Source organism: Alosa pseudoharengus, unplaced genomic scaffold (assembly GCF_046254945.1).
Source record: "Alosa pseudoharengus isolate Yale_2024_CS ecotype anadromous, Long Island Sound unplaced genomic scaffold, YU_APseudo_1.1 YU_APseudo_1.1_scf_25, whole genome shotgun sequence".
Classification (NCBI taxonomy): Eukaryota; Metazoa; Chordata; class Actinopteri; order Clupeiformes; family Clupeidae; genus Alosa; species Alosa pseudoharengus.
Genome location: NW_027468696.1, coordinates 2871306 through 2898575, shown reverse-complemented (window position 1 = coordinate 2898575; position 27270 = coordinate 2871306). Strand labels below are relative to the sequence as shown.

At 44.5% G+C, this 27270-nt stretch overlaps 1 protein-coding gene across 1 annotated transcript; it reads left to right on the top strand.

Annotated features, from left to right (window-relative positions):
• Nucleotides 1–2782: 2782 nt before the first annotated feature.
• On the top strand, nt 2783–26882 carry LOC143099235 (uncharacterized). The gene is made up of 7 exons (XM_076262333.1): nt 2783–2836; nt 5990–6128; nt 6303–6343; nt 7469–7568; nt 16362–16432; nt 22971–23154; nt 24457–26882. The coding sequence occupies exons 2-7, from the start codon at nt 5996–5998 to the stop codon at nt 25725–25727; spliced, it is 1800 nt and encodes a 599-aa protein (XP_076118448.1). The 5' UTR covers nt 2783–2836; nt 5990–5995; the 3' UTR covers nt 25728–26882.
• Nucleotides 26883–27270: the final 388 nt, after the last annotated feature.

Sequence of the window (27270 nt, the reverse complement as noted above, 5' to 3'; positions counted from 1 at the left end):
CTTGAACCCATTAATCAGCAAGTTTAATTAAATTAATCAATCAAAAATCAATCGATGATTTGAAAATAACTTATCTGATTGTTTCTCGTCCCGTCTCCTCTCCTTGCTCGTTTCAGGCTATCAGTCTCTTCTCCATAGTAGGCTGCTTTACTCACTGACTCGTAGCAGCAAGCAAAATGATGGTTCCTGAAGCTCCTGAACTAAATGCTGTTATCCTAACCAACGAAACATTTAGCACAGCTTTGAAATCTTACGTGAAAATCTAAATTAGCCTATTATGGTCTGGGTCCGAATAGGATCACGTCACGTCACGGTCTGGACTCGGACCGCGGTCCGCCATTTGGTGATCCCTGCTGTAGATGAAGCTTGTAAATCAAACAGAAATCATCTAGTATTGCCTTAATTTTATGACCTATCCTCTTTTCGTCAATCTACTGTTTGTGTCTACTTTTCTACCTCATGCACGAGTAGACATGAAGCTGACCTAAGCCTCGCTTGAATAAACGAAGGCTAGATGCAGCTAACTTCAGTGAATGGAACGGCTTCAGCCCCAAGTGAAAGTCTACGCTAGTTCAAGCCAAGCTATTTCTGTTAGGCGCCGCCTTCATTAGCGAGGATGATGGAATACCCCTCTAAGCAATTCTTCAGAATGTTAATTAGTGTGTGTGTGTGTGTGCAGCATGCAGTAGGTCGAAACCGGGAGCTTTGTGTATTGATTCGTCGTCTGGAGGAGAAGGATGTGGAGACTGGGCGGAGTAGTCTAACAGAACTGGCAGAGTCAAACCGCCAGCTGCAGGCGAAGATTGATGAACTACAGAAACGCCTGGAGGAAAAAGACCGCTCCCTTACACAAGCCAACCAGGTGTGTGTGTGTGTATGAGGAAATTGCCTTATTCACCCGGCGGCCATTACGAGGCTGACCGAAAGAAGGGTTCACTGGCCTGTTCTTCTTCTTCAGTGAGTTTTTTTTTGGCAGTTTGCAAACGGAGTGCATTACCACCACCATCTGCTGGACTGAGGTGTAATGGCAAGTGTACCCTATAGCCTCGTAATGGCCGCCTGGTGAATAAGGCGAATTGAGGTGATTCAGTCACCACATTCACTAAATACAATTTCACTCATTGCAAAACACTACATGAAAACGGGAGATGGCAGCACAGCAAGAATGAAGAAAACTGTAAAATGATGGAACAAATTGTTTTATTTACAATAACAGCGATTGTCGGACGAGGTAGGGGAAGCCTGGCTTCCCTTGGCCTCCGGGAGAAAACACCACTGCTGTAGCCTGGGTGTTCCCATGCTGCCTTGCGCGCGATTTGATTCAGCTGCTAAGGCAGCCTGGAGACCATGGAGCAAATTTTCGCCTGAGATAGGGGATGAGTTATGCACAGACGCATTTGATAGACATCCGTGGCACCCAATAAACGGATCTGGGCATTTTTTTTTCAAATACGAGAAAATGAACGTTTGGTTCCCAGACCACGTCTCATTGAGAAGTGGTGGCGCTAGCCAGGCTACCACTGCTGGGGAATTGCCCCAATTACTAATTGCATGCATTGTAAGTGTGCATTGACAGGACAGGACAGTATATAAATTATTATGTGATATAAAAACTACTGATATAAAAAGAAAAGAATGATGCATTTCTGATTATTTATTCATGACCGCAAACATTATGCAGGTATAATAGCCTGTTTAAAGTAGCCTACTTCTATACTCTTAAAAGTTGCACTTAGCTCTGCAACAAAAGAGTTATACAATTATTATTGATTTATTTATTTTTGGACTGTATTTATCTGTTGGGAGATTTCAGCAGTGTTTGTGTGTGTGTTTACAGACTGTGGTCTTACTGAGGAATGAACTGAGGGACTTGTGTCAGCAGCTTCAGACACAGCAGCGTAAAGAGAGGTACAGTGAGAGAGAGAGAGAGAGAGATGGTGGGGGGGTGTTATGACTGCCGTTATTCATGACTTCCACAGACATGGACATGGCACACACACAAACACACACACACTCATAAGTTAACATAGACAAACACAGAAGCACACATACCCACAACAGCAAACACACACACACACACACACACACTCATAAGTTAACATAGACAAACACAGAAGCACACATACCCACAACAGCAAACACACACACACACACACACTCATAAGTTAACATAGACAAACACAGAAGCACACATACCCACAACAGCAAACACACACACACACACAAACACACACACACACACACATAAGTTAACATAGACAAACACAGAAGCACACATACCCACAACAGCAAACACACACACACACACACAAACACACACACACTCATAAGTTAACATAGACAAACACAGAAGCACACATACCCACAACAGCAAACACACACACACACACTCATAAGTTAACATAGACAAACACAGAAGCACACATACCCACAACAGCAAACACACAAACACACACACACTCATAAGTTAACATAGACAAAGACAGAAGCACACATACCCACAACAGCAAACACACACACACACACACACTCATAAGTTAACATAGACAAACACAGAAGCACACATACCCACAACAGCAGAAACACACATACATACACACACTCGCTCACATACACATAGGATGACTTGCAAGAGTAGGGGATGGAGACATATTGACATGCGTGATTTATTTTTGCAGAGAGAATATGCAGAGCTGAGTGGCAGTCATATTTTGTACCGCTATGTGGTACATCTAGTTTATAACTTATGTAGCCTTTGATCTCTTCTGACTCCTACAGGGTGTTGCAGGAAGGGCAAGAATGGCTGCAGGGTGTTGAGAGACAACTCCAGGTTAAGGTACACGCACACATACACAAACGTGCACATAGTATACTAACACACACACACACATTAACAAGCACATACACACACACACACACACACACACACACTTGCTGTCAGTGTTAATCACATGTTAATCGCGATGAGATTATGGACCATAACATGTTATTTTTTTTTTAAATTGCGTTCATGGTGTGCCGCCAAATGTTTTTTTTATTTTTATTTTTTTTACACCGTCACTTGTGCTGTTATCAACGATTCTCTTTGGCTGCTTTCTATTCATGACCCTTTCTTGTCCTCAGACTGGCACAGACCAACAACATTTCCCAGCACAGACACTTCCTAGTGGGCTTCTGCCTGGTCCTCCTGCTGAGGTCATAGAGATAACTATATAACAGATAACAGCAACACAGCTGTGAATGACACATTTTTTAAAATAAAAAAAAAAACTCCCGATTGGCTGAAAGGCCCATTTTTTACTTTTTAAAAAGTTGACTCAATAGACATGGAATTAAATGATCCTCAAAGCACTTCAGGTATAGCTATGATCTACAACAGAGGTGGGCACACTACGGCCCGCCACGCACTTTATGCACTTCATTAAAATGTGTTGAAGGCCTAGGCTACATTTTGCTCATGCACTGGTGCATATTTCTCAATATGACAAGTCCTTTTCAACTGAACTTAAAGGTCCCATGTGTAAGAACTTCTCCCATCTAGTGTTTAGGGATTATATTGCAACCTAATAGAACTACGGTAGCCGTTGCACATCAAAAACATAACACCCAATTCACACCAAAGATCCGCATCGAGACGAAACCGTCGCAGAAGGAGTTGCAGCTGTGTAAATTAAATGGCGCACGTCGTTGCCAGCCGTCGCAAAGCATTTAACATTACCATATCTAGTCGCAGTTCATCTCGTTGCAAATCTACCTAGATGACGGCCCTAGTTCCGGACTACTCTTAAATAGGTGTGTCAAAACATTAACTGTTTTCTTTTGTCATTGCTTGTGTGTGATGCCAATGAAACACACTTTCGGACATGGAATAAATCATTTAATTTTCCCTGATAACTGAGCTAGTTAGCTAACGTTAGCACAGTAAACTGAAAGTGAAATGGGAATGGCTAGTGATCTTCGCTAGCTTGGTAGAAGCTAAGGACTTTGGTTAAACGTGTACATTGTTGCAAACTAACCTGAAATAGCATACAGGCATGACAACTCCTCACCTTTCGGCGAAATTCGCCATTTTGAATCCAAAATGGGGGACTTAAGTGGTTCGCGCAGATCTGATGAGAAAATATTGTGGGGTTGGGGGGGGGGGGGGGGGTAGGCCTATTAAAGGAGAAGTTCGGTGTGAAATTGATCTTAACTGTACTGAAAGATGTTGGCTACGCTATGCCCCCCACAGCTACTCGGCTAAAAACGGCGTAATTCGGAATGCTAGGGGGTGAGCGAAGGTGCCTGTTGGACACATGTAAGTACTCAGCAACATCTTTCAGTACAGCTAAGGTCAATTCCACACCAAACTTCTCCTTTAAGTTACAACTGAGTTTACAAACCATGCGCAGACGGGAACGCATCTTGATGCGTTGTCAGAGCCCCATTACAAACTTGTCTGATCCAGCAAGGAATATGTGAATGCAGCCCCTATGCATTTAGCCTATTAAACAGTGGAAGCTAATTTTTGCCGCGGACGCATCGCGAATAGCGACAAAATCGTGAAGCAAATAGGCATACTGTATCAGTCGCCTATAGCAAAGGGACAAAAAAATGTGAATAACTAAATAGTTGAATTAAAAGCTCCTAAACTGGGCTGGTGCGTTTTGTCGAGTTCAGAGACAAAAGCAGTGTTTGACATGGTAATGCTGTCTTTTAAGAAACGTTCAGTAACCTGATCAGATCACTGTCCTGTGTCGACAGGGTACAGTTTAACATGTGAACACTGTTCACACAACTTTATTGGTTGGTTAAACACACTAGCACAATGCCACAATCTGTATGTAGCCAAGGCTGAAGGTTAAAACATTTCAAACCAATTTTACAAATTAAAGCCTACTCTACCCAAGTTTATTTATTACCTGGTTTGGTCCAACAAATATTCTTTAGACTTATCTTATTCAGACTTATTCTAATAGTCTACAATGAAGTGTCCTTTAGGCCTATGAAATCTTCAGCCACAAAGAAAGAAAGAAAGAAAGAAAGAAAGAAAGAAAGAAAGAAAGAAAGAAAGAAAAAAAGGCACTCATGTAGATTACTGAGGAGGAGAGGAGGGCCAGACTGAAGCATGTTGCCAAACAGCGCAAGCGGGCCCCTTCACACTTTGGCCCAAGCCAAAAACAAGAAATAAAGGTATTTTTTTGTAAAAATTAGTCATTTTGTAGTTTGTTTTCTTTATAAATCTCTGGTTTTAGGCAACTTCATACTCCATGGAAGCTATGCACTATTGGCAACAATGTCACTCGCGCTTGTTTTGCTATGAAACGGCCATTTCCCTCTTTGCGCGCCCTTCTCACCTTTTTCACCCCTGACCCGTTTTCATGCCTGAACATACATTCAGCAACGTTGTGGTAGTCGTTAAGGGTTGTTTTAAGGACATGTTTGTGCATGCCCATAGCCAGGCACTCTGAAACAGTCAAAGGCGATTCAAAACGAGTCAGAAAGTCGAGACAGGACCCATTGTCAAAATTTCGGTTTCCACCACTCTAGTTCATCCAAAACAAACCAGAAAAGGGACTCAAAGTACTAAATACTGGAATTATCCTTTGAGGTGAAAATATTGCATAGTGTACCTTTAACCACCCGCTCACTCACACCTATTAACACTCAATTTTGATGGGCTTGTCTCGTACTCGTCTCGTGTTCACCTATTAACACTCAATTTTGATGGGCTTGTCTCGTACTCGTCTCGTGTTCACCTATTAACACTCAATTTTGATGGGCTTGTCTCGGACTCATCATGTTCACCTATTAACACTCAATTTTGATGGGCTTGTCTCGTACTCGTCTCGTGTTCACCTATTAACACTCAATTTTGATGGGCTTGTCTCATACTCGTCTCGTGTTCACCTATTAACACTCAATTTTGATGGGCTTGTCTCGGACTCATCATGTTCACCTATTAACACTCAATTTTGATGGGCTTGTCTCGTACTCGTCTCGTGTTCAGAGTGAGATGGTCTCTCCTGAGGGTCAGAAGCTGTTTGAGGCTCCAGTCTCTTGCATTAAAGAAGAAGAAGAGGCTGAGGAAGAGGAGAATGAGGAACAGGAGGAGGAGGATTATGGCCATGGAGAGTCCAGTCAGTCTGGTAAGCAGACACACACACACACACACACACACACACACACACACACACACACACACCACACACAACACACACACTAATGTCCTGTGTTGAATATCCACTGAGTGCAACACAATTGTACTCTATTATGCTGGAGGATTAAATGTGAATACGTTTCCTTTTTTTCTGCTTTTGCAGTAACGTTAGAGATAACTGACCCCAGATCAGAGCTGTTCCAGGTACGGTGTTTGTTACATATACACATCATGTCAAACACATGGATATGTGTCAGCTTGCTTGGCACACACACAATCACACGCGCACACTAGGGGTGGGCGATATGGACAAAAAATAATATCTCAATATTTTTTGTGATTTTGATGATAACGATAATTAGTCGATATCCTTTAAAAAAATGTTTTGTTAAAGTCTGAGTTACTTTACCGCTAATTATTTATGAATAGCATCATTACAATAATAACCAATAACCTAACCTGTGACTTTTTAACCAAATCAATCAATGCATTGTCACTCTATGACACATTTCCAATTCTGCCCCCACTTGGGTGTGTGGCAATGACATGGTCTAGCCAGCTACATTAGAGAAGATGAATAGGCCTAACAGTTTCCCAAGAGAAAGTCTGAGGCTAAAGTTCCTTTCAAACCTTTACATAGGATTCACTGTAAAACTAAGCAGACCAACAGAGTACATATCAGTTATTTCCTTCTATGTTTTGTTTATGAGCACTAGCCTTCCAAGAGGCTACCATTCCAAGTTACAGAATAGAAACTAATGCGTTAGCTTATGGCTAATGTATATGAGAAATCCCATAATCGGTAAACGTAGATAAACGTAGAAATCCCATAATCGGTAAACGTAGATATTTACATTTACTTCAATCCATTTACAAAAGAGTTACTTGAGAATAGTTCTTTGTTTACAACTGACTATTAAAATACTCAAAGGCTAATGTTTTCTCTCCATATAATACCGTGTAGGAAAAAACGTGACTGTCTCATAAATGCTACTTGAACAGATACTTGACAAAAGTAGCCGCATAAAATCCCAAGTAGGCTACTCTCGCTGCACAAAATAAACATTAGGCGTGCGTGGGACAATGTTGTGACCCACTAGTGATCACGTGACACTTGCTCTGCTGCAGCCAGGGGCTTCTCCCACATACACCTGCTGGGAATGTATGAGTCTTCAATGCATGATTTCGAGTGTTTTTCCCCATAAGTAATTTAAATACTCGATAATGTCAAATTGCACATCGTTAAAACAACAATCACGATATTATCGTAGACGATATATATCGCCCACCCCTAGCGCACACACTCTGATGGTTTTGTTTACTTCTCAGACTCGGCAGGAGCCGTGTGGTGGTCTGGTCCTTGCAGTTAAAGAAGAAGATGGTGAAAGTGGATGTGGGGAGCGGAGAGGCTCTGGCAAGGAGTGCATAGGTCAGTGTGTCACTGTATGTCACATCCGGCCCGCGGGTGAGAATATATTTTTTATTTGATTTTCATTTAATTTTCGGTGGAATCCGTCTGTTGCTGCTGCTCGCCTCAGCTGCAGCAGCGCTGGTAGTGCTGACGGTAGATTAGTCACTATCGAAATGTTAACAAACTCAGTACAGAGTATTATGATAGTGTTTATTGGGGAGGCTACAGGGATGGCTGGTTTGTTTAGGTATTAGGAGTTATCCAAGATGGGGCATCGGTTAGAATGCCAGGTAGAGGAATGATGAGGAGACGATGGGGTGTGATCATTGACTTGTATTCTTAAAGGTTCTCAAATAGCTCAGGTCCAAATTCACATATATTCGTAAATACATAAATCCAGACACAGTCTGAAAAGGAAAGGGAAACAAGAAAAATAGAAATAAGAAATAAGGCACTATAAAATACAAATAAGGATCTGCAGTTACTTTAACAGATAAGTGCCTGAGTCACGCCACCAATACAACATAAAACACTGATGATTTCTCATAGGAAAGACAGCTCAGTCAAGGAGCAGACATTATACAGTCTTTGGAGCCTCCTAGTGGCCAAAGAGGTAGCGCAGTTAGAACGAGTACACGTGAATCTCACGAGGACGAAGGAAAACTTTTACCCGAAGTATTCTCAAGCAACAACGAGGCAAATAGTGCTAAAACGCTAATAACAGGCAACTTAGATACGTGTAGACATTATACTCAACACATTTAGGCACATTAGGAAATGTAGGAAATGCAGGCTACACAATAGGTTCAGAGAATATCCTGACTAACTTAGAATACATACGGATTTACAGACAAGCAAACAGAAACGGAAATACACACAAATTCAACAGCATGACTTACGTTTCATCATTGACTGTGAGGGAATATGAAGACTTGGAAACTAAAGGCAACTTCACTTAAGGTAATTCTAAACTTTAACTCGGAGCCTGCCAAGCGTGGACAGCTCCGTTTCTAGAACAGGTAGGTGTATTAGGAAACACAATGACGAAATCAGGATATTTCACCGGAAGTATAACGAACATATACAATAAAAGTCCCGGCCTTTTATACAGCCGCCCCCAAATGTGCAGAGCACATTTGCTACCAATAAAGGGATACTCAGTCAGGAGGCAGGGGGGTCAGTGGTCGGCGAAGCATCGTCCTCCCCAGACGGGAGGGCTGGCAGCATCACCAACCGGGCCACTGGTCGGGTATAGGAGTGTCCATTGATGAGAACATCAGCGGACCTGATGTAGCCGTCATCGCTGCGATGAACCTGGGTCACGCGGCCAATGGGCCACAAGGCCCGGGGAAGCTGCGGGTCGACCATCATGACCACAGCATTGTCCTGGAGCTCGGGAGGAGAGGAGTGCCATTTCTGTCTGGTCTGCAGGCTGGGGAGGTAGTCTCTAATGAATCGGGACCAGAAATGGTCCGCCAGGATCTGTGAGTGACGCCATCTCCGACGACTCAGGATCTCGGACTCGGGGTAGACCACTTGGGGAAGTGATCCATCAGGCCGCCCCATGAGGAGGCTGTTTGGGGTCACCGGATCGACATCTGCAATGTCGGCCGATACGTAGCCCAATGGCTTGGTGTTGAGGATGGCCTCAACCTCCAGGAGCACAGTGAGGAGCACCTCTTCAGGGACGGGTTGGGACCCTATGCAGGTGTAGAGTGCAGACTTGACTGAACGCACTTCTCTTTCCCACACACCCCCAAAGTGTGGGGCTGCAGGTGGGTTAAAGTGGAACTTGATCTTTTGGCGAGCTAGCTGCCTCTGCAGGGTGGGCGCCATGCTGGCAAAGGCTTCCTTCAGCTCCCTATCACCTCCTTTGAAATTAGTCCCTTGGTCGGACCACAGCTCAACTGGTGTGCCTCTCCGCGCAATGAAGCGCCTCAAGGCCATGAGGTAGGCGTCAGCGTCCATAGTGTTCAGGAGATCCAAGTGTACCGCTCTGGTTGTTAAGCACTTGAAGATTATCCCCCAGCGTTTCTCGTGGCGTCTGCCCACCTTCACAGTCATGGGGCCAAAGCAATCCACGCCCGTGGAATGAAACGCCGGCTTGTGTAGTCGTAGGCGGGCAGCGGGGAGATCAGCCATTTTCGGGACAGCTGGCTGAGCTCTCCAGCGCTGACACTCTACACAGGTTCGCTGGTGTCTTCGGATCGCCTCTCTTCCATGTATCACCCAGTATGACCGCCGCAGCTCCGCAAAGACACGCTCGGGACCAGGATGATGCAGGTCTCCATCGTACTTCTGGATGAGCAGGCGTGTGATTGGGTGAGAGGCGTCCAGGACAACAGGGTGCAGGGTCATGTCGCTTTGCTCTTCCAGTCTCCTGAGTCGTCCACCAACTCTAATGAGGGCTGTGGACTTGTCCATCTCAGGAGCCAGGGTAATGAGGCGACTACCAGACAGGACAGGTTTCCCGGCTGAGAGTAGTCGGTAGTCATCAGGGAATGACTGCTGCTGAGCTCGCTGAAGAATGATCACCTCGGCCTGGCGATACTCCTCAGCAGTAAGAGTGGAGCTGCTGGGGTTCTGTTGGAGTTCTCGTGCAGTATCATCTATGAGCTCTTGCCAGGTGCTGTATGCTTTTTCAGGTTCTTGAGCCAGGGGTGAGGTGGCTGCCACTCCACAGAACGCAGACTTACGCAGCTCTGTCTTGTCATCAGGTGGCTCTACACTAGGCCGCTCTGGCCAGGTGTCTGGGCTCTGAAGCAAGAACGGAGGTCCTTGGGACCAACGGTTGGGTTCCACGAGGGCTTCTAGGGGCTTGCCCCTAGTCAGGTCATCGGCAGGGTTATTCACCGAGTCAACGTAGCGCCATGTGCAGTTCTCCGTTAATTCTTGAATTTCGGCTACTCTTGCCCCTACAAAGACTTTATAACGACAAGACTCGGAGTGTAGCCAGGTGAGTACGGTAGTGGAGTCGGACCATAATACAGTACGGGACACTTGCATGGTGAGCTCTCGCTTGAGGACGCAGGCTAGCTGTGCTGCAACCAAAGCAGCACACAGCTCCAGGCGAGGGATGGACTGCATGCGTTTTGGCGCTACTCGAGAGCGGGCAAGGATGAAGGACAGGTTCAGATGGCCATCAGCATCCTCAGTCCTCATGTAGGCCACTGCACCATAGGCTTGCTCTGAGGCGTCCGCGAAGATGTGCAGTTCTCGTGCAGCACCCTCTAGGCTGGCTTCAGCAGGCGCATAAGGACGAGGAAAGGCGATGTGGGGTAGGTACTTCAGTTCACCTTCCCAGGTGGACCACAAATGCAGCAGTTCAGCTGGCAGGTTGGAGTCATCCCAGCCACGCTGCTTATCCCACAGCTTACGGATGATGAGCTTCGCCCGAGTAGAGTAGGGCAGCAGGTATCCCAGGGGATCGTACTGTGTGGCGACGACTTTGTATATGTTGCGCAGCGTTGGAGCATCATATACGACTGGCCTGTGTTTGTAGCCGAAGGTGTCGGTCTGCCAGTTCCAGCTGAGGCCGAGAGTGGACTCCAGTGGGTTGGACTTATCCTCGGCTAGCCACAGGTCGAGGCTTTCCGATCTGGCTTCTTGAGGTAGGTGGATCAGGACGCTGGGGTCATTGCAGGCCCACTGGCGGAGCTGGAAGCCTGCGGAAGCCAGCAGCTCTCGGAGTCGGTCCACCAGCAGCTTGGCTTCCCCTGTTGAACGCACACTCTGCAGGCAATTGTCCACGTAAAAACAGTTCTCCACAGAGAACCTCAGGCTGTCATCAGGCTTGGTGTGGTCAACTACGTGGCGTTGGAGTGCGTAGGTTGCGCAGCAGGGGCTGCAGGTAGTACCGAACGGTAGGACTTGCCACTCGAAGGTTTTGGGAGGCTCACTGACCTTCAGGTCACGCCACAGGAACCTTAGGAGGGGACGATCATCAGGGAGGAGGCAGACCTGATGAAACATCCCCTTGATGTCTCCACTGACTGCCACAGGGTGTTCACGGAATCTCACAAGGACGCCGAGCAGGGAGGCACCAAGGGTGGGGCCAGGCAGGAGGTACTGGTTCAGCGTCTGTCCTTGGTATTGGTGTGAACAGTTGAAGACCAGGCGATTCTTCCCATTGTGACTCACAAGGTGATGAGGGATATACCAGCTTTCCTTCGAGGAACTCTCCTCGCTGACTTCCTTCACCACACCGGCTTCCATGAGCTTGTTCATTTCGATCTTGTACGCCTCTGCTTGCTGAGGGTCTCTGAGGAGGCGCCTCTCCGAGCTACGCAGCAAGGGCATCACTGACTCTTTAGGCGCAAGCAGCGGGGGCATACTTGCATAGCGCAGCAGTGGAGTAGCGTACCGATGAACTCCTTCCACTTCAACGCGGACCGTCTCAGCTTCGAGCAGAGCGACTGCCTGCCTGTCCTGCTTGGACCTGGTTACTTCCCTCTCTCGCTGGTGAGGTAGCGTGTCCACTTGCCAGAGCCGTTGGACATGCTTGAAGAGCTCTTCCGGCGGTGGGGTGGCAGAGATGAAGAGACACTCTGTGGAGTATGATGGCCGCCCCATGAGCTGGATAGGGCCTTGAAGAGTCCATCCCAGGCGAGTGTGGACGGCTGCCGGGCTACCAGGAGGGCCAAGTCGTACAGGTTCGACAGGGGTTATTAGGTGAGGCTGGTCAGAGCCGATCAGGAGGCATGGCTTAGCTCCCTGGAAGGCAGGTAGGGGGATGCCACGCAGGTGTCTGAACTTGCTCTGAAGGTGCTCAATAGGGTAGGAGTATTGAGCTAAGGTGAGACGGCTTGCTGTGAAGGCACCATCTATCTTGTAGCTGACCTGAGGTGTGGCAGCAGGAGAGACACGGAACGAAACCGTATGCCCGTGGAGTACCTGGATGTCCTGACGGACTGTGCGTAGTGGTAGGACTTCAGGAGTTCCCCGTATGGCGAGGGACTTTGCTGCGGAGGGTAACAGCATTGTCCTCTCAGACCCGTCGTCGAGGATCGCAAAGGTGTCGAAGGTCCTTCCACCGCAGTGCACGAGCACAGGCACAACCTTCAGCAGGGCACGGTTGCTTGCTCCAGGTCTGTCGAGGTAGAGCGTGTCAGAGGCAGGACTGTTTACGGCGCTATCTTTAGCTGACACGTTTCTCTGAGCCTTGTCCGTCCTCACATTTATCTCGTGGAGGGCGAGGAGATGCTTCCCTTGACAGAGATTGCAGGGTTTCGTGAGCGTACACTGTGCTGCCTGGTGTGCTCGTGCGCAGCGCCAGCAGCGCTTGTTGACTTGGATCCACTCTCTTAACTGATCCTTGGAGAGCTTGGCAACGTCAGTGCACTGACTGAGGTAGTGCTCAGTGCTCTCACAGTAGGCACAGTAGGCTTTGTTCTTTGCTTTCTTCTTCAGAGGTGACTGGGAGGCGGACTGTGGAACCTCACCAGCACCGTGCAGGACTGACACTATCTTCTTTGCCTGACGGCCGTCACTCTTTGTGTTCTGCTTCTCCTTACTGCATTTCTCATGGGCCAGCTCGTCGGTGCCTTGACACCATGATTCGTGGCGGAGCCACTCTGACAGGTTGTACAACGTGTGTACGGCTCTGGAGTGCTTTAACTGATATCGGCGAAAGTTAGCTCGTAATTCAGGAGGGAGCTTGCTGAGGAGGTTGGCTACATGTGAGCCGCAGTGGAGTTCAATCTCCCCTTCGGGTTCTACTGTCTGCAATAGGCCCACGAGTGACTGGATCTGGAGTGAGAACGCCTCGAAGGCGGCTAGGTCACCGCGCTTGACTTCAGGGGACCCCAGCACACTCCTTATTCTTCTCAGGGCGAGCTGATGAGGTTGGCCGAATTTGTCATGTAAAGCAGCCATTGTGTCAGAGTAAGGCGTTGGTGAATTCAGGTAGGCATCAGCAATGAGCTTAGCTTCATCTAGCTTCAGGTGGTCTACAAGTATTTGATACTTAAAGAGCTCTGTAGCATTAGATGGGAGCAGGTTCCCCAGGGCTATACGTAGCCGAGCAAAGTCACTAGGGTCTGGGCGAGCAAACTTGGGGATAGTGGGCTTTGGACCCCTATAATGTTCTTCAGGCACTGAGGAAGGCAGAGGTAGGTAAGGTGTAGGCGCAGCAGGTCCCACTCTGTGGGCTGATGCTGGAGGGTAGGCTGAGCTGGGCACTGCAAGCCATGGCCTGGCATAGGCTGGAGCAGGATGAGCGAGTGGCTGTGAGAATGACACAGGAGGTTGAGGTTGGGGGTACTGTGCATGAGTATAGTAGGCTGGTACCCTTCTACGAGGTGCAGACGTGAGAGGTGGGGGGTGAGACTGCATTGGAGGTGCAGGCGTGTACGCAGGTTCTAATGAGGCATAGGAGGGTTGGCCGTAGCCTGGCTTTGGTGCCTCAAACTTTAGGTTGTACATCCTTTCATGCAGTTCCTCCTCATGCTTGCACCGTACTGGAGGGTCGGGCCACACTTCCTCTTCCTCCTCCTCAGGCTGTACAGCAAAGGAACGGCTTGTGTCTGCAGTTCTGCGTGGAGGAGGTTGGTGCGTAGGGTAGTTCGATGCGGGGGCACTGGACTGCCCAATGTCTGTTCTCAGTGAGCGTGCCACCTCTATAAGCTCTTTGATCTCGCTTCGTGCCTTGTTGAGCTCTGCTATGCCTGACTCGAAGTGATGCCTTGTTTGGAGCAGCTTAGCGTTCTCCTCTCGGATAGCTCTCAACTCTGGTGTGAAGTGGGGGGCTAGGTATGAGCGTTGCAGGTGGGGGTATTCAGGTAGGATGTCATTGCTGGTCAGATCTCTCCCCTGGGGGCAGCTGAGGGCTAGCTGAGGACTCTCAGTGTGAGCAGCATCTCTCTGGCGGCTACCGGGACAAGTCTGTGAGGTTAGGGGACTTGAATGACATGAATACATCCCTGCTGCAGGAGGTGATGAGCCTATATAGTCCACTTCATAGTCATCGAGCCGGGGAGGTCGGCGTACTTGTCGTTTGGGACGTGCGTCAGACATTGTCTCTTCACCAAACTCCATCTTGAATGCTCCGTCCGGCTCGGAAGGACCAATATTGGGGAGGCTACAGGGATGGCTGGTTTGTTTAGGTATTAGGAGTTATCCAAGATGGGGCATCGGTTAGAATGCCAGGTAGAGGAATGATGAGGAGACGATGGGGTGTGATCATTGACTTGTATTCTTAAAGGTTCTCAAATAGCTCAGGTCCAAATTCACATATATTCGTAAATACATAAATCCAGACACAGTCTGAAAAGGAAAGGGAAACAAGAAAAATAGAAATAAGAAATAAGGCACTATAAAATACAAATAAGGATCTGCAGTTACTTTAACAGATAAGTGCCTGAGTCACGCCACCAATACAACATAAAACACTGATGATTTCTCATAGGAAAGACAGCTCAGTCAAGGAGCAGACATTATACAGTCTTTGGAGCCTCCTAGTGGCCAAAGAGGTAGCGCAGTTAGAACGAGTACACGTGAATCTCACGAGGACGAAGGAAAACTTTTACCCGAAGTATTCTCAAGCAACAACGAGGCAAATAGTGCTAAAACGCTAATAACAGGCAACTTAGATACGTGTAGACATTATACTCAACACATTTAGGCACATTAGGAAATGTAGGAAATGCAGGCTACACAATAGGTTCAGAGAATATCCTGACTAACTTAGAATACATACGGATTTACAGACAAGCAAACAGAAACGGAAATACACACAAATTCAACAGCATGACTTACGTTTCATCATTGACTGTGAGGGAATATGAAGACTTGGAAACTAAAGGCAACTTCACTTAAGGTAATTCTAAACTTTAACTCGGAGCCTGCCAAGCGTGGACAGCTCCGTTTCTAGAACAGGTAGGTGTATTAGGAAACACAATGACGAAATCAGGATATTTCACCGGAAGTATAACGAACATATACAATAAAAGTCCCGGCCTTTTATACAGTGTTCATGCTTTTCAAAGTAGGCTAAACTGGCGTTATGGAAGACGCAGCTCTCCAAGCGCAATGCAGCCCACTTCCCCCGTCTAAAATCTCAGCCTGTTAATCGAGTATGGACAAGAAGGCAAACTTGCTTTCCGGATCCAGGCATGAGTTTGACAATCGATTCACGGTTTTTGCTGAACTGGAAGAGGACGTTGCACTTTTTTGCTTTCCATTCACGATTGACGCTTCCGAGGTCCCAGAGGCGATCCAAATGGAACTGATAAAACTGCAGTGTTGTGCACCGTCGAAGGATTAGCCTACCATGTATCTGTTGCAATCGAATCATTTGATCAATACTTGCCACCACAGTACCCAATGCTCACGGCCTTTGCAGGTAAAATATGTGTGTAAGTGTTGTAAGTTGTAAGTTTGGGACAACATATTTATGTGAGCAGGCTTTTTCCATGATGAATATTAATAAATTGAAAGTGCGAAATCGCCTGACGCACGGACATCTGAATGATGTTATGTAAATAGCCAGAGGCTCTGGCAAGGAGTGCATAGGTGAAAAGAGCAACACACATACACAACACACAAACGCATACACACACACACACACACCCACATATGACTAATATGACGTCAGAGTTAAAATGTATCATCATATTCATTTATGTAGATAGACTGGACCTGTCCCAAATTTTCTGGCCAGCACGTGTCTTTATTGCAGTGGTTTCAAAAACTTTTTTTTTTTTTTTTGCTGTGAGTTATTTTTCAAATAAAAAAACGCCCTGGCCAACTATTCTTGTCAAAAAAGAAGCGTAGTCTGTTCACACTAAGTGTCTTCTTTGTTTGTGTCTGCAGTAGAAGAATCCGTCCTCAGAGCAGAATACCCTGTCTCTTCAGCTGAAGACATCAAAACTGAGCAGGTCCAGGTACAGTGGTGAAAGTCTATGATGTTTGTAATGTCTAGTATAGTTATCCACTGTTAAAATCACATCTTTATTTAATTAGCCAAACTAATACTAATATTACAGTAAAATCAAATGAGTAAAAGGTACAATACACAGGTTTAGGTATTTTTGGCAAGTGTAGAGCTCCCTCTAGAGTCGCGATGTATTGATATGTTACTCTGCTATTGTAAATAGCAAACTTATCACGACTTATCATCTATACACAATGCAAATGCTTTTGTTGTGGAGGTGAAGAATTAGCAACAGGCAAAAACTATCTCCAAAGAGCTAGATCTACTGACAAGATAATGTTTCACGATTCTCATGAGATTTGTTGGGTGCCGCTCTTGGTTGTTGCATGGTTGGTTTTCTCGGTAGTGAGTCACTACGTCTATGCTGTATAGCTATGCTAGGTGAACAATTTCCCTATTACAAGTTAGTTTACCATCAAATTGGCTTTGTAAAGATGAAAATCTTGCATAATGTACCTTTAAGGCAAGAACTACATCAAGCTAAAACTTTGAAGAAGAAGGCATTCTGTTGCATGAACTTGTTAGCCTAGAAATCTAGACGCACCCTAGCGGCGGCAAATTAATTTGCTCAGCATGTACGTCTAGTATCGAACCATAGGAATTTCTATTGGCTTAACACCGTGGATGTTCTCCAATCACAGCGCTCTATTTCGTTAGAGAGTCTTAAGGCGGGCTTAACAGGATAACGACAGTCCTGTGACGGTGAACAACAAGGAAGGTGGCTATGGCGAACGAAGAGCGGTTGTTTGAATCGGCGTTGGCGTCAACTTTGGAGGAGTTGGACTTGTGCTTTTCTTTGAAAGTTGAGCAACACAATGCACTTAAGTCATTCCTTTCTAAGAAGGATGTGTTTGCCGTTTTGCCTACCGGATACGGATATGGTCGTAGCGCTGGCCTATTGCATGCCTAGGCAGTTTGAAAGACAATTCTCTGCCCGCCCCTTGGATTAAGCGAGGTGAATGATTCGATGCCAGACTATACATCTCAATGATATAGGATGGCCCCGCCAGGCTATGAACTTGTAAGTGACCTTGGCTGAATTTGCCTGGGAAGAAAATGTATTCTGAGAAAAAAGAAAATCTTATAAAGAAATAAATATTTTTTAACGAAAACACAATTATTGGCACCCCTAGAAAATCATACATACAAAACCTAACAGAAGCATTTCCCTATCTAATTTTAACTTTGTTAAGTTAATCAGAGTGTCTGTGAACTTTCAGAGGTAGTTCATTACTTTGTTTTTCACTAAGGTATGAAAATAAAGTCACACAGATGCTAAATTGTCTTGTCATTTTTCAACATCAGAAAGACAAGAGAATACACTAAATTTAAATAAAAAGAAATTGTGTTGACATTTGTAAGTCAGTGAATGTCTATAAAAACTAGGTACTTTGTTGAAAATGCCTATATTTACTAGCCTGACGTAGTCATACTCAATTCTAGTCAGAATATGAGTCTGATACTGCTCCATTGGGACATAATTATGGGGCGTGTTTTAACCGATACAGGGGGGGAATGCCTCTGCACTCAATTGGATAGACCTAACCAATCAGAGCAATGAAATAGCTTACCGTGAGGCAGGGCTCCAGAGTGCGACCAATTTGGTCGCATATGCGACCTAATTTTTCAAAAGTGCGACTAAAAAAATCGGAGGTCGCACCGGTGCGACCAGCTATTCGAGAGAGGAAAAAGTGTCCGCATTGAAACTCTACCTTTGGTTCAATAACAGACACATATTTGGCCAATATCGTGGTTTAAACAAATCACAGATAGTGAAGGGCGGGACCCAGTGCCTGTGTGTAAATTTGAAAATGCAAACCGATAAGACTAGCCCGAGATGATGATCAAGTTTATCGTTGCCTACGATAGGCCTAGTGAAACTTCCCTTCACCAAGTTCAGTCCGAAATAATTATTCACCAGAAAAATAGTTTAAACGTAAACCCGACGTACAGGAATGCCACTTGCACCAAATTTATAGGAGTCATTGCAGATGAAAAGACGTCTTAAAATTGCGAACAATGCATACAAGGCCTTCCCGAACGACAGAGATACAGATATCGCCGAAAAGGAGTGCGTCATTGACCGCAGTTACATGCAGGGAGTAACCCGGTTTTCAACAGCAATATTCATTTTGCGCGCGAGTTGCGTAAACTCATTCTGATGGCATCAATCAATTTAATCCAGTATTTGGCGCAAACCGAATATCGCTGCTACATTTAAAGCCCGAATATTCTCAGCATGTATAACTGTGGTCATTTTGTACGGTGAATTGAATGGACACATTTAGATTGAGCATGGTAAGTCATTGCAATAGCCTATAATAATAGGCCTATCATTTCGTTACTGCATTAACCATAGTGATGTTCTTATTGAAAACTTAAAAATACTAAAATTAAAAAGTAAATTGCATTGTGGGGCTGTCAAATGATTATTGCAATCATCATTGCAAAATCACATAAAAATCCCCCAGGCTACTTGGAACATCTCTTTAAATTGTGCTCAAATACATTTCCATGGAAGATGCTAGCATGGCGAGCTGGTTTAGCCAAGGCCTAAAGATCATGAAGGATAGTATGTAAGACATTGAGCCATGAGATGTGCAGTTTGAAGCCCTTAAAAGGCGTGCACTGTTAACTTACTCACTGTTTTTATTTAATTCATCTTGAGATGTTTTAAGTTTAAATTTCAGCTCAGTGAAGCACTTAAAGCACCAACACTTCATTAAGTTACTTTTCTTGTAGAAGTTTAAATCATAAGTCATAGGACAACCTATATAGGACAGTAACTAAGGAAGAAAAGTGAACCTGCTGCGGTGTTAAATGCGCTGTGGTTGAAAATTGGGTGCACCTAACTTTTGTGCTGGTGCACCTAAGAAAAAAAGTTAGGCGCACCAGTGCAACCAGTGCAAAAAGTTAGTCTGGAGCCCTGCCGTGAGGTGTAGGAAGAAAACGAACCATCCTTCTCCACAAATGCCTTAACTTTGTTTTCTGGTCTTTTGTAAAAGTTAGTGGCGTCTATAACTCATAGCCTACAACACTCATTAGCGAAATATAAGAGATACGTAAGACTAGTAGGGTAGGCTATTAGGAAAAAACGGATAGCCTATAGCCCCTCTGTTTTTAAAAATAATTCTGTTGAACACTGATATGCTACAAACATGTTAAACAGCTGGGAAAGGCTGTCGCAAATCCCTCGAACAGGTGGTCAATCAGAGATTTCAAATGAACGAGGGAACATGCCACAATGCAACAGCACTGTTTTCCCTTGATGAAAGTGAAACCACGAGTTTTCCCACATCTCAACTTTGGCCAAAGTTTTCAAAAATCATCGTTTTCAGTGATAAAACCTCATTAAATAATATGCATTTTCCATATGGGGTCTTAAAAGCCATGTATCCTTCTAGCCACAGTGTTTTTTGTTTCAAACATAAGCTTAATCTAAGTTTATGTTTGAACGACGACGTGATAGACTAGGCGCTGTTGCTCACCTGTCCATCATCGTAAAGCCCGATTTGTTTGGTCCACCTGATTTAGGGCGAACATACTTGCTCCACAATGCAGCAATGCCAGACCGAACTTCCCGACCTCAAATGTTGTGGGCGGGATTAAGTTGAGATGTGGGAAAACTCGTGGTTTCACTTTCATCAAGGGAAAACAGCGCTGTTGCATTGTGACATGTTCTCTCGTTCACATCTCAACTAAGCACCCAGGCTATATATTTACAGTTTAAACAATGATTAAAAGGTTCTAATCAACTGGAAATGTGACAAACATGCTTGGACAAAGACCCATGGTTATCTCTCCCCCATTTACAGTATGGAGGATAAGATAGGCAAAAAATTCCATAAGGACCACTATTGGAGAGTTACAATCTTCAAAAGTGACCTCACTGCTAGCTTATTTAGAGTGCATGCTAGGTAAACGCCTGTCCAGTCCTTTAATTACCAATGTAAATGGCAGGAGTCACCGAATGGTACAGTGACTTTGTCTGGAAGTGCGCTCTTTGGCTAGGAACACTTTAGGTGTGTTTGGCATACATAGAAGAATGACTTTACTGAAAAGAACCCCATGCTTAATGAGAATTATGGTGGACAGGCTGTGCTATTGTGGGGCTGTTATTATTCTCAAAGGCCTTGGGAATCTAATTAAAGTGCCTGGTATCACAAACAACATGAAAAACCTGAAAATGTTTTAAACAAAATCTGTCAGTCTCTGCCAAGATACTAAACGTTGGTCATGATTGGATCATATATCAGGTCAATGAACCACAAAAAACGTCCAGATCAAAACAAATATGGTTTACTGAACGCAAAATCAAGCTTCGGCCATTGCCATCTCAGCCCCCTGGAAATTTTGTAAAGACCAACAGTCTTAAATCTCTTGCTTTGTATTCTCCAACTCTATGTGGTGTCATAGGTGAATTTTACAAGCTGTTTTATTGGAAAAGGGAGGCTTAAGAAGTAGAGATGCACCGATAGATCGGCTGGTGACCGGAATCGGCCGATTTTCACGTGATCGGCCATGACCGGCGACCTACCGGTCAGTCTGATACATGCCGATTTTATGCCGGTCAAATGCACTCGTGCGCCGCAATTGTAACAACACCCAGAGTTTGCTAAGTTTGAAGAAGCTAGCAACCAACACTCAGGGCTGGATGTAGGGCTACAAAGAAAGCGCTAATAGGCTACTGAGTTTTTCTATGCAGCAAACGCTGTGCTTTGCCATTGGCCTACTGCGTGGAATTTACTAAGCTGTCACTTCATTAGGCTACGTAAACATCGCTCATCACCGCCCGCTAATTGCGTGCCCACAGCTGAACGGAGATAACCGATTGCGACATTAAAAATAATCAAAGTTTAGCGATCATAGGCTACATAATAAGATGTCAACAAGCAGGGACATACAGTAGCCCTAGTAGTTCTACTCCACTTAAAAAAAAAAATACTCAAAGTATTTACTGCACGTAGACTAGGGCTATGCCTTAAAATACCCTAGTCTAGCAGATTGAGAAGTGGATGTCGTGAAGTGAACAAACGATAGCCTATTAGAAAGGCAAAAAAAAGTTGCTTTTGACAGTAGCCTACAATGAAGAAAATTGATGCTCTGAATACTGAATCAGCCGTCTCTGAAAGTTTATTTAGCCTAATTGATGCATTTAACCGGAATTTGGATTTAATTTTTTCACCGCAAAACAGACGTGCACTGTTTTCATATATGGTGGAGCACCTAATCGCTATTAGCACTTCTCCCCTGTTGATTGCGTGATAGCCTAGGCTACTACCATTTTCCCCTCGCCCTCCCATAAATTCATCAATGCATATGAAAATATGACATGGTAGCATGTTCAAATGTAGGCCTATCATGAAAATTGTTCTTATATCTTTAGTTGGATATTGGATGTGAGCAGAATAAAATGGGTGTTCCATAACTTAACTTAATCCATAATTTGATACTGCAGCTGAAGTTAGACTTGAAGAAGAATCTGTCTGCTCACCGGTTCCATTTTTTAACAGCCATTTCATTATTGATAAGTTGATTACATGCCTATATTAACATGCTCTATCAAAGAAAAGATAGAAAATAACTATTTGTGTGTGTGCTGTAAAATGGTTAGAAGAAATGAAATCGGAATCGGCTAAAATCGGTATCGGCAGGTCAAACTCTATGAAAAATCGGATATCGGTATCGGCCCAGAAAATTGCAATCGGTGCATCTCTATTAAGAAGGTATTATAAGCAGGTGTGCCAATAATTGTGAGCAACATGTTTTTGTTAAAAAATTGGAGGAGTTGTATAGTGTTGGGCACGACAGGAGTTAGTTCTCCACAATCGGCAATGTGACAGATAGTGTAAGTATAACTATAAGTATATATACTTTTTTGATCCCGTGAGGGAAATTTGGTCTCTGCATTTAACCCAATGGTGAATTAGTGAAACACAAACAGCACACAGTGAACACACAGTGAGGTGAAGCACACACTAATCCCAGCGCAGTGAGCTGCCTGCTACAATGGCGGCGCTCGGGGAGCAGTGAGGGGTTAGGTGCCTTGCTCAAGGGCACTTCAGCCGCGGCCCACTGGTCGGGGCTCGAACCGGCAACCCTCCGGTTACAAGTCCAGAGTGCTAACCAGTAGAGATACAAGCTGGGCTACATTTGAGGTATTTACAGTACCCTCCAGAATTATTGGCACCTTTGGTAATGTTGACTAAAAACAGGCTTCCCTTCAAGGTTGGATTTTTCCTATTTGTTTTTATTGTGAGATTACAATAAATCACCAACAGATTATTTTTTATACCAGATTTTAGTCAACTTTAGCATGGGCTGCCAATAATATTGGAGGGTACTGTAAGATGAATACAGTACATGTCTGAAGTATTTATTTAGGATGAGTTAGGGGCCAGTTATCAGACAACCTAATGCTAACAGTAAGGTGCTGCATTTAACCAACTGGCTCAAGTTACCTCTTTTTCTCCTTCTGTGTGTGTTAGGAAGAGGAGGATGAATCCCACTTGGCTCCAGTGTTCAGCTCTGAAGCTGCCTCATCCACCCTCTCCCTTGCAGACCCCCTGCATCTGGTCCAATTAAGCAGGGTGTCCGTGAAGTTGGTGGACTGCTGCAGGACAGGACAGCATGGGACAGAGAAGAACAGAGAAGGAGAACAGCAGAAGAGTCGTAAGATAATTCAAAAAAGAAAGATTTCACTTCATTGTTAGTCTGTATCAAAAGTGGTGGTTCACTTTGTGTGAATTATGCTATTTTCTGAAAATAGAATAAGCCTACAATCAAGTAATTTTACACCACAACCTACCACTCATACAAATGTAGTTCAAAACGAAGGCTAAGTTTCTGCCAGTGACTGCCATAGAAGGCCATTTCCCTTGTCAGGCCAGCTATCGCTAGGAAAGGTGGCTGACAATTTGAGTGTGAAGCTAATTATTACTTAGCTGCTAACACTACCGCCACCACTGCACACAACTGCGAACCTAGAAACATACCTGACGTCCTACTAAATCCTCGGTTATCGCTTAATCAAGTTATGAACTTACTCGACGTAATACCAATCTTATCAAACTAGCTAGAGTTAAACTTAACGTCCTCTCTATACGTAGCAGCTATGAGTTTGTTGCTAATCGATGACAGGTAAAGCCAGCTTGGTTGCTTACTTGATTAACTAGCCAAGTCGTTAAAAACAGACTTCACACAATCCATTCGAATAAAAAACACAAATTAATTGTAACTTACTTTGGGTGTGGTAGGAAAATGTCAGTTTCGTCATAGTTTGTTGGATGAAGCAGACACCAAGAATGTAAACTTTCTTGAAAAGAATTGAGATATGCTTGAAAGCAGTGTGGTCGAAAGCGATTAGTCATAGGATGTGTAGTTTAGGGAGCGCCAGATTGTATGCTTAGAAGCTGACGTTGCAGGTGGACCCACACCTGATTACTTTACGACCCTTCCAAATGAGCCCCCTTTGTGATGTCATAGAGAGAAAACATTTTAATCCCCTATTTCTCAAAAAGTATAAACTTTTCAAAAAATCTAAAAAGATTACTCTTGGCCAATTCCAGACCTACACAACGGTTATTTCAACAAGTCTGTACGTTAAGCGATTATAGCCGCATTCATTTTTGAAAAGGTAAAAAGAAAAGGTAAAAAGAAGAAGCCAGGAGATATCAAGATAGTGGATTCCATCCACTATAATTAGTGGGTCACACAGTCACATTGATTTGAGGACTTAATTTATTTGTAAACATAGGTAAGTACAGACATGTACACACATTTGGTTCCATTTCCATTCCATTTATGAATTATTTATTCCATTTTCCATTCCATTTATGACCAACGTTTATTAAAACATGACTAGTACATCTTCAGATATATATCCGGACATCGGACCAGCATGAGAAAAGGAAACCATGAAAACCCTGGTATGGATCTATTTCATGGCCTATTTAATGTGTTGTGTTTTCCCAGTGAAACGGACAGGATTATGCACTTCATCCTCCATGGCCCCTTCAGAGAGTCCCACGTCCAGCTGGACCCTGCAAAAAGAGCCGAAGGAGTCTGGAAGATTGTCCCGTCCTCTGCGTAAACACAGCTCCCAGCTCAAGTTGTGTAATTACACTCACACAAGAGAGAAGCTACACTGCTGTAAACTGTGCGGCAAAAGTTTCAGTCATGCGGGAAATCTCAAAGTTCACCAGCGAGTACACACCGGAGAGAGGCCGTATAAATGCACTCAGTGTGGCAACAGTTTCAGTTTAGTAGGAAATCTCAAAGTTCACCAACGAATGCATACTGGAGAGAGGCCGTATAAATGCACTCAGTGTGGCAAGAGTTTCAGTCGAGTAGGAAATCTCAAAGTTCACCAACGAGTGCATACTGGAGAGAGGCCGTATAAATGCACTCAGTGTGGCAAGAGTTTTTTTCAAAAGGGAGATCTCAAAAGACACCAACAAATGCATACTGGAGAGATGCCGTATAAATGCACTCAGTGTGGCAAGAGTTTCAGTGGAGTAGGAAATCTCAGAGTTCACCAACGAATACATACTGGAGAGAGGCCGTATAAATGCAGTCAGTGTGGCAAGAGTTTCAGTCAAGCGGGAGCTCTCAAAGTTCACCAACGAATGCATTCTGGAGAGAGGCCGTATAAATGCACTCAGTGTGGCAAGAGTTTCAGTCGAGTAGGAAATCTCAAAGTTCACCAACGAGTGCATACTGGAGAGAGGCCGTATAAATGCACTCAGTGTGGCAAGAGTTTTTTTCAAAAGGGAGATCTCAAAAGACACCAACAAATGCATACTGGAGAGATGCCGTATAAATGCACTCAGTGTGGCAAGAGTTTCAGTGGAGTAGGAAATCTCAGAGTTCACCAACGAATACATACTGGAGAGAGGCCGTATAAATGCAGTCAGTGTGGCAAGAGTTTCAGTCAAGCGGGAGCTCTCAAAGTTCACCAACGAATGCATTCTGGAGAGAGGCCGTATAAATGCACTCAGTGTGGCAAGAGTTTCAGTGTAGTAGGAAATCTCCAAGTTCACCAACGAATGCATACTGGAGAGAGGCCGTATAAATGCACTCAGTGTGGCAAGAGTTTCAGTGTAGTAGGAAATCTGCAAGTTCACCAACGAATACATACTGGAGAGAGGCCGTATAAATGCACTCAGTGTGGCAAGAGTTTCAGTCAAGCGGGAGCTCTCAAAGTTCACCAACGAATGCATACTGGAGAGAGGCCGTATAAATGAACTAAGTGTGGCAAGAGTTTCAATGTAAATGGAAATCTCAAAAGACACCAGCACATTCACACAAGAGAGAGGCCGCACCAATGCACTCAGTGTGGCAAACGTTTCAGTCAAATAAAATAATTCAAAAGACATCAGTGCATTCACACAGGAGAGAGGCCGCACCAGAATTGCAGTGAAAAGAGAATGTAAAAGCTTGTTCACATTTTAAAAGCAGGTGTGTTTACCTGGGCAAATCTAATCCAATTACAATTGGATTCATGACTCAGTTGGAATAAAATTACTGTTCTGAAACGGATAGTTCTGGTTCTTGATTGTGATCAGTGTTGGGAAAGATACTTTCAAAACGTATTCCGTTACAGAATACATGCCCAAAAATGTCATTTGTAGCGTATTCTGTTACGTTACTCAATCTGAGTAACGTATTCTGAATACTTGGATTACTTCCGCATTGAATTGCATTTTATAAGTGTAGGAATGCGGACTTCATTTCCTGCTTACGAAACAGGCCTATTCTGGTGTGTTCTTGTTCCAAATGGCTGAATGTGTTAGGCCCACAGGTATATTCACAAAACCTTGAATATATCACCATGGGACTTCATTACTTACATAATTTCCCCTGATAACCTTAAGTTTTAATAAATAGATAAGCTTGTTTTGTGCGTTCAGGAGAAATGTAGTTTACAGATGCAAACAGGGTAGTCCAAAAAAAAGATGATCAAACCAAAATCTCAAAATTGACAAGTAGCTTATACTGGGGGAAAGGTTTTGGCTCCTTATCTCATAACTTGGTCTATTAATTCTACTAGTTTGTTCTTTGTCAATAGATCTTCATCAATACATGATATAAGCAGCCTTATATGTGAAAGGGGAATTGTATAATACTATTAATTAAGAAGACCTGGGGCCTCATGTACAAAGTACAAAAATGTTGCGTACGCCATCTTTAACGCTCACGGTCGGCTTTATCAAGAGTAAATGAGCGTGAGCAAGTGCGTTCCTCCTGGGTTTCTCCATGGCAACTACATCTGTGGTGTACGCACATTTCCAATGTGTATCGTCAGTTTGCGACACTTAGAGGCAATGCAGCGCAACAACATTAGATGATCACGACTAGGCCTTTATTTGTACAGCATATTGTAAAATGTGGGCTATTAAAAATGATACAATTTCGAAGTAGGCCTATGTTTCTAGACAAATGGGCATGCAACATGCGCAAATACTACTAAGCTATGCAGCATAGGGTTGCCACCTGTCCAGGATTTTCATGGTCTGTCCAGGAAAATAAAAATAAAAATCCTGGACACTGAATGTCCCGGATTTTTGTACATGATGCGCAAAATGTGTATTTCAGTTTAATTGAAGCGTGCCTACGTCCATAAACGTATGCACAGCCTTATTGGCTCTACAAAAATGACGTAGCATAACATGGGTGGTGGTGGTGGGGGCACGCACCGTGGAGGTTCATTAGAAATGGTAAGGTGGAGACGGAGAGTGTGTGGGACAAGGAGAGACAGAGAAAGGAAAGTTTATTCCACATAAGCAA